Raw genomic sequence first — 8,069 nt, forward strand, 5'->3', positions numbered from 1 at the left:
CCGTTCCCTTCATTCGCAACCTTTCGTTCTTGCTTTGAACTGTTCTGCTGTGGGTTCCCTTTGTATCTCCCTGCTGGCTGATGACATCACGGATCTTTCCGAGTGCCTATTTGCTACTTCCCTTAGTGATGTTTCTGTGCAAGTCTCTTGCCCATTTAAAAATCTTTTTTTTTTTTTTTTTTGGCTGCACTGAGCAGCATGTGGGATCTTAGTTCCCCGAACAGGGATCGAACCCGTGCCCCCTGCAGTGGAAGCGCAGAGCCTTAACCACTGGACTGCCAGGGAAGTCCCTCTTTTTGTGTTTTTATTCCTGAGTTGTAGAAGTCCCTTGTGTATTTAAGATACTAGTCCCCTGTTGGACGGGTGTGTGTGTCTATCTCGCCGGCTCACCTGCGGCTGCTTCTGCAACCCCTATTCACATCTCCGTGGGAACCAGCCTGGGGCTGCCAGTCCCGGAGTAGCACCACCCAACATCCACAGGGACCCGGGCCCGAGGTCTTACCCCGCGAAGATGGCGCCAAGAGCCGCAAGGAACCACTCGACGGAGTTAAACCCAAGGATGCCGACAGAGTGGAAAGGCTCCAAGCCCAGCTGGGAAGGCAAAAACAGACAGACAAACAGAAAACAGAAGCAACAGAGTTTGCAATCCGGTTTGCTTCCGGATGGGATCTGCTCACTGGCAGGTGAAAGCAGACCCCAGAGCCCACGGAGTCACAAGGGGGACAGCCCGTGTTGAGATGAAAATCCGGAGTGTGATTTTTTTTGTGTGTGACTCTTGGGAGGTCGGTTTACCTCCCTCTCTGTAATACCCCCTTTATTTATTCTAATTTTTATGTATTTTTTCTATATTTATTTATTTGGATGCACCAGGTCTTAGTTGTGGCAGGCAGGCTCCTTAGTTGTGGCTCGCTGGCTCCTCAGTTGTGGCATGCAAACTCTTAGTTGCGGCATGCATGTGGGATCTAGTTCCCTGACCAAGTATCAAACCCGAACCCCCTGCATTGGGAGCGCGGAGTCTTAAACCACCGTGCCACTAGGGAAGTCCCCGATGTATTTTATTTTTTAACCATTAACCAACTCTACGTGCACAGCTCAGTGGCATTAAGCACATTCACATTGTCCTGCAACCATTCCCACCATCATCTCCAGAACTTTCTCATCTTCCCAAACGGAAACTCTGTCCCCATGAAACACTCACTCCCCACCCCCTCCCCCAGCCCCTGGCCTTCGCCACCTACTTTCTGTCCCTATGGATTTGACTCCTCTAGGGACATTTTATAAGTGGAATCATATATTTGTCCTTTTGTGTCTGGCTTCTTTTACTTAGTATAACATCCCCTAGTTCATCCGTGTTGTGACAGGTGTCAGCATCTCACTCCATTTTAAGGTTAATGTTCCATTGTATGGACGGATCACAATTTGGTTATTCATCCATTGATGGGCGCTTGGGTCGCTTCCACCTTTTGGCTGTTGTGAGCAATGCTGCTGTGAACGTGGGTGTCCAAATATCTGTGCGAGTCCCTGCTTTCAATTCTTTTGGGTCTGTACCCAGAAGTGGAATTGCAGGATCATATATAGTGATTCTAAGTTGAATTTTGTGAGGAACCGCCAGACTGTCTTCCAGGGTGGCTGCACCATTTTACATTCCCACTGACAGTGACTGAGGGCTCCAGTTTCTCCACATCCTCACCAACACTTGTTATTGTCTGTTTTTTTTTTCTTAATTAGCCATCCTAATGAATTCATTTTTAGTTTTAATCATAACAGCACTCAAAGAGTGATACCCTATAGAGGAAATAGATTGCACTTTTGAAGGCATAGCCCTGATCTGAACGTGGTTGAGGATGAATCAGGAGACGTGGACGTGAAAGTGATCATGCTTGGTGGTCGCCCCCGCTTTTGTCCTGGAAACTCCCATTTTGTTGGCTGTTTTAGTCACCTGGGCAAGGCTGGCAGTGACCCTCTGTCCCCGGGGAAAACCTAAGCATTTGGAAGGCATCTGCCTGCATCAATGTGTAGATAAACTGACTTCTTTCTGATTGGATCCCTGAGATTTAGGAGAGCAGGGGTCCTTGAAGTCCAGAACTAAGGGCAGAGGGAAAGAGGACCATCTTTCAGGAAGGGTGAACTTGGCACAGCACTATGGCGTGGGGGTAAGGGCAGCCAAGAAGAAATCCAGCCCAAGCAGGTGGTTCCTAATTCCGACCTCTCACAGTCTCTAGATGAAGACACATGGGCATCAGAGGAGGGGAGAGAGCAGCTTGGGTCTCGGTCAAAATGTGATCGGATTTCCTGTAAATCAGAACCATCAGGAGGTGCCCTTTTACAGTATGAGATGTCTGCTACATTCATTATCTATGGCTGCATAACCTGTCATCACAAATGTAGCAGATGAAAAGAGCACACGTTTATTATCCCAGTTTCCACAGGTCAGGAGTCTGGGCGGCGGCACGGCTGGGTTCTCTGCCTAGGATCTCCCAAAGCTGCAATCAAGGTATCGGTGGGGACCATGACCTCCTCCGAAGCTTGGGGGCCCTGCACTTGGAGGTTGTTTGCAGAATTCATTTCCTTGTGGTTGAATGATTGAGATCCTCTTCTCTTGCTACCTGCCAGCTGAGGACCGCTCTCAACTCCTAGAGTCTGTGTGCCATCCCCTGCTACATGGCCCTCTCCAAACATGGCAGTTTGCTTCCAGGACAGCAGGAGAATCTCTCTTAATGGTTCACCCAATTAAGTCAGGCCCACCCAGAGCACCTGCCCTTTCTCGTGAACTCAAAGTCAACAGATTAGAGACCTTAATGACATCTGTGAAATCCCTTCACGTTTGCCATCTCAGGAGGGAAATCCCATCGTAGCCCACAGTCACAGGGAGATTATACAGCACAAGTACACCAGAGGTTGGGAATCTCGGTGGAGTCACCTTAGAATTCTGCCTAACGTGCCTATCAAATAGGCCCAGATGAACAGTTTTGATAATATGATGTCGACAATAACATAGGTAAACAGATTCTCTCATACATTGTGAGTGGACTTAAAGGGCATTGTCTTTGTAGGAACTCATTGTACAAAGAAGGTTCAATATGGCACCACGTATCGTAGCAAGGGCTGGAAGCAACTTAAATGCCCACCCGTAGGGGGCTGATTAAGTCAATACTGTTACATACGTATTTGCAGTTGTTGAAAAGAATATGGATTTTAAAAAAATAAATCAATATGGAAGGATCTCAGAATGCAGCAACCAGCCTCCAAGATGAGTTTCATCTCCTGGTATTTGTGTTCTACTATAATCCCTTCCCATATTGTATCAAGGTCTGCTTAACCTTGTGAAAGAAGTGATAGTATGTCATTGCTGAGATTAGGTTATAAAAGATATCATGGTTCCCATCTGGTTCATTCTCTCTTTTGGATCACTCATTTTGGGGGAAGCTGGCTGCCATATTGTGAGGACACTCAAGCAACCCTACGGAGAAGGCCATGGAGCAAGGAACTGAGGCCTCCTGCCAAGAGCCAGCCATGTACAGAAGCCATGTACAGATGATGCAGCCCAGGCTGACAGCTTGACTACAGCCTCATGAGAGATCCTGAGCCAGCAACATCCAACTAAATCACTCCTGGATTCCTGACCCACAGAAACCAAGAGATAATAAAGCTCTGTCATTTTTTTTCTTTTTTTTTGTGGTACGCAGGCCTCTCAGTGTTGTGGCCTCTCCCGTTGCGGAGCACAGGCTCTGGACACGCAGGCTCAGCGGCCATGGCTTACGGGCCCAGCCGCTCCGCAGCATGTGGGATCTTCCCGGACCAGGGCACAAACCCGTGTCCCCTGCATCGGCAGGCAGACTCTCAACCACTGCGCCACCAGGGAAGCCCGCTCTCTCATTTTGAGTCACAAAGTTTTGGGGTAATTTGTTATGCAGCAGTAGCTAACTAAAACACACATATACTGTGCTAACAGAAAAAAAAGCAGGTTGTAGACTCTTGAGTATGCTACCATGTGTGTAAAAATGTACTTCTATAGAATTATATAACATGTACACATAATTTATTCCACAGAAGAGCATAGAAAAAACTGCAAATGATGGCTACCTCCATAAGAGAGGGGACAAAGATTGGAAGGAAATTTTTCACCAGTTAACCTTGTATCTGGGGGTGCCTTGTGCATTTTGTCCCATATGTATGTATACATAAAAGGAATGATTTAATACATGATGAACGAATGAAGGAATGAATGAATGACTCATTTACCTTGAGTAAGGCTCTTGCAGCTTTCTGACAAGCCTCGTAGTACTGGTTGTAATTCAGAACTTCCCACTTTCCATTCTTCTTTGATGCGAGGGCTGGATAAGTCCCAAATCGGTTGACTGACTCCCGAAAAAATTCAGGGATGGTCATGGGGGTCTCATGGCCTGGCCCGTGTTTTGAAAGCCTCATAAGGACTTCTCCATCTCGGTGAATGGTCCACGGCCCAGGAGTAACTGCAAATAGTCACCAGGGTTGGGTGGCAGACTTTTTAAATTCATTTAATAACTCAGGAGTTGCGGAGGGGGGGGGCTGTCTTTTTGAACCTGAATTAATCCCACACCTTGAGTGAAGTCACACGGTCAGTGCTGGTCTACTCAAGCTTCCTCTTGCATTTATTTCTTCCTTACCCTCTCAACAGTTTATTATGAAAATTTTCAAGCATACAGAAAATTGGATTGTATAGCTAATGACCTCTACCCACCACCAAATTCTACAACTTCTAGCATTTTGCTGTATTTGCTTTATCACATCTCCATCCAGCCATCCCTCTGTTTATCCATCCATTCCTCCATCTTACTTTTTGATACATTTCAAAGTAAACTGCAGCTGTCCATCCATTTCACCCTTCAACATTTGAATCATTTTAAAAAGTTTTATTGAGGTATAGTTGATTTATTACAACGTGTTAATTTCTGCTGTACAGCAAACTGACTCAGTTATGCATATATATATTCTTTTCCATTGTGGTTTATCACAGGATATTGAATGCAGTTCCCTGTGCTACACAGTAGGACCTTGTTGTTTATCTGTTCTATATATAATAGTTTGCATCTGCTAATCCCAAACTCCCAATCCTTCCCTTCCCTACCTCCCTTCCCCTTGGCAACCACAAGCCTGTTCTCTATGTCTGTGAGTCTGTTTCTGTTGTGTAGATAGGTCCATCTGTGCCATATTTGAAATTCTCCATACAAGTGATATCATATGGTATTTGTCTTTCTCTTTCTGACTTCTCTTAGTATGATAATCTCTAGGTCCATCCATGTAGCTGCAAATGGCATTATTTCACTCTTTTTAAAAATATTTTAATCATTTGGTGTGAGTCAGCCTTTAGTATTTGAATCATTAACTAGAATTCCACATTATTTACAAATGATATATATATATGTACACATATCTGCATTACATTATTATTACATCTGCACCGTATATAATTATATCTGTACCATATGTATAATCACATCTACACTATATATGTATATAATTACATCTGTACTATATAGTTATATTCTCAGTCTAAATATTATTACATCTGTACTATATAAACAATTACATATTACATCTGCCACATATATACACACACAGTTACATCTGCGCTATATATAATATATATGTAACATATTATATATATTATATATTTATGTGCTTTACCCACACAGGCTCACCATCCTAATAAGGAGGTGCTATTATCAATGCCGCCCCGCCCCGCCCTGCCCCCAGTACCAACAATACACACGAGGCTTCGAAAGAGCAAGTGACTCGCCCATTGTCACCGGCTAGCAGAGCTCTGCTCTGAACGACGGGGCCCAGCTGTCAACCACTTGCCTGTGCCGCCTCTGCTCCCCATCACATATAGAGACTTGGCCTCCCAGGTTCGGGCACCTCCGCCAAGGCCAGCAGCTGGGGCAGGGAGGAACTGTGCCTGACTCTCCCGGCCCAGACCCCTTTATAAAAAGCCATGGCTGACTCAGTGTACCTTTCTGTCTCACACAGCATACCTCGTTCTTGACTCATGTCTGCCTTAAGGTCCTTGGCCTTCTCTTCTCGAGTCATTGGGGTTTCAGCACTTCCAGGTCCACAGAGACTATTCTTCACAGTGCTGCAAGGCACAAAGCAGAGAACTTAGCAGGCCTGGCAAAGGGGCTGCAGGTCTGAAGCCAACTCCCATGTCTGCTTAGTCATGTCTTCCCAGAATCCTGGGGTTGATTAGTCATGCCTGTCCTGGGCCTAGGAGGAGAGGAGAGTGGCCTGTATGCCAGATCATAGAGCAGTTGTAAAGTCCAAAGGGTGTTCAGTCTTTGAGTTTCCAGAAGAGTGGTTTAAACAGTTAGAATATAGGGGCCAAGTCCACACGTGATCCTTTGGGTGAGAAAACATTTTGAGGTCTCCTGAAGGAAAGCAACTCACACAAGAGAGTTCTGCTCTGGTTGGTTGCCTTAAAGATAGTACAACATGCGGGACTTCCCTGGTGGCGCAGTGGTTAAGAATCCACCTGCCAATGCAGGGGACACGGGTTCAAGCCCTGGTCCAGGAAGATCTCACATGCTGCGGAGAAACTAAGCCTGTGTGCCATAACTACTAAGCCTGTGCTCTAGAGCCTGCGAGCCACAACTACTGAGCCTGTGTGCCTAGAGCCCATGCTCTGCAACAAGATAAGCCACCGCAATGAGAAGCCCACGCACCACAATGAAGAGCAGCCCCCACTCACCACAACTAGAGAAAGCCCATGCTCAGCAACGAAGACCCAACACGGCCAAAAATAAATAAATAGATATTTAAAAAAAAAGATAGTACAACATGAAAACCCAAAGGGCATAAAGGAAAAAACAGGGTAAATCTTGTTACATAAAAAGTTTAACATTTTTCACATAGCAAAGAATACCATGAACAGAATCAAAAGATCAGCAACAAACTGAAAAAAATATATAGGCAACACATCTAATCAATAGAGGCCTGATTTCCTTAATATGTAAAGAGCGCCAAACAATCAATAAGAAATAGATCAATAACCCAATGAGAAATGGGACAAAGACTTGAATAGACAATTCTCTGAAAACACATTTTTAAATGACTTTTAAAAACAGGAAAACATGCTCCATCTCGGTCCAGAGAGAAACGCAATAGAAAATACAATGCAGTTTTCAGCTATCAGATGAAGTAAGACCAAAAAGGTTGCAAAAGACCTTATATTCTTGAGGATGTGGGATAACAGGGGCTCTCAAATACTGTGGTAAAAGTTGATGCAGCCCCTTTAGAGGATGTTGTATTAGTAATCAAGCTTAAGGTCACATGGCCATGAATCCATTGGTAGAGGACTGCAGATTCCTCGCTGCCCAGGGTCCTTGCACACTCAGGAACTGTAGACCAATCAGCGGAGCAAAGCAAGCAGCAAAGCACAGCCGATTTAGAAGAAGCTATAAACATGCACGTGAAGACGTGCCCAAAGCATGCGGCAAACGAAGAAACTAGAAGGAGGTCCAAGGTCCGGATGGAGCGACTGGATCTGTCCAGAACCTGAGGGTCACCCTGGATTCACCCTTCACTCCCCACCTTCCTTTCCTTCTCTCCCTCCCTTCCTTCCTCCCTTAAAAAAAAACCAGCAAATCCTGTCAGCTCAGCCTTCAGAATCAGTCCTAAACCAATCGCTTTCGAACCTGGGCTCCCTCGCGTGAGCCAGAGGGACCCCAGTCAAGGTGGGGCCCATCACCCGCATGCGCTGTGTGGTTGCTGGCTGGATCCCAACGCAAACAAGATGCTTGTGAGGCAATCGAGGATTTGAACGCTGCCTGGATCTCAGGTGACACGAAGAGAGGATGGTAGCTTTTGAAAGTGTGATAACAACGGCTCTGGGACTCAGTTACAGAAGAGAATCCCTGTCGCTAAGGCCTTCGCAACCTGGAATAATGGCGTGCTGTCTGGGGTTGGCTTTAAAACCAGCAGGCGGGGGGCGTGGTCGCGTGGAGATGAACAAAGTCAACTTCACGTTGACAATTATTGCAGCCAAGTGGTGCGTACATTGTGGTTCACGACACCGCCAGCTCTATTTGTGCGTG

At 45.8% G+C, this 8,069-nt stretch overlaps 1 protein-coding gene across 1 annotated transcript in view; it reads right to left on the reverse strand.

Annotated features, from left to right (window-relative positions):
- ACSBG2 (acyl-CoA synthetase bubblegum family member 2) overlaps positions 1–6,055 on the reverse strand; it is a 27,903-nt gene extending 21,848 nt beyond the window's left edge. Inside the window, exons 1-3 of the mRNA XM_024745916.1 lie at positions 6,015–6,055; positions 4,243–4,472; positions 503–591 (exon numbers count right to left, since the gene is read on the reverse strand). Of these exons, the coding sequence (XP_024601684.1) occupies positions 503–591; positions 4,243–4,472; positions 6,015–6,030 (335 nt within the window). The 5' untranslated portion in view covers positions 6,031–6,055. The remainder of the gene's footprint in view (positions 1–502; positions 592–4,242; positions 4,473–6,014) is intronic.
- Positions 6,056–8,069: the final 2,014 nt, after the last annotated feature.

The sequence above is a fragment of the Neophocaena asiaeorientalis genome, unplaced genomic scaffold (genome assembly GCF_003031525.2).
Source record: "Neophocaena asiaeorientalis asiaeorientalis breed wild unplaced genomic scaffold, Neophocaena_asiaeorientalis_V1.1 scaffold357, whole genome shotgun sequence".
Taxonomy (NCBI): domain Eukaryota; kingdom Metazoa; phylum Chordata; class Mammalia; order Artiodactyla; family Phocoenidae; genus Neophocaena; species Neophocaena asiaeorientalis.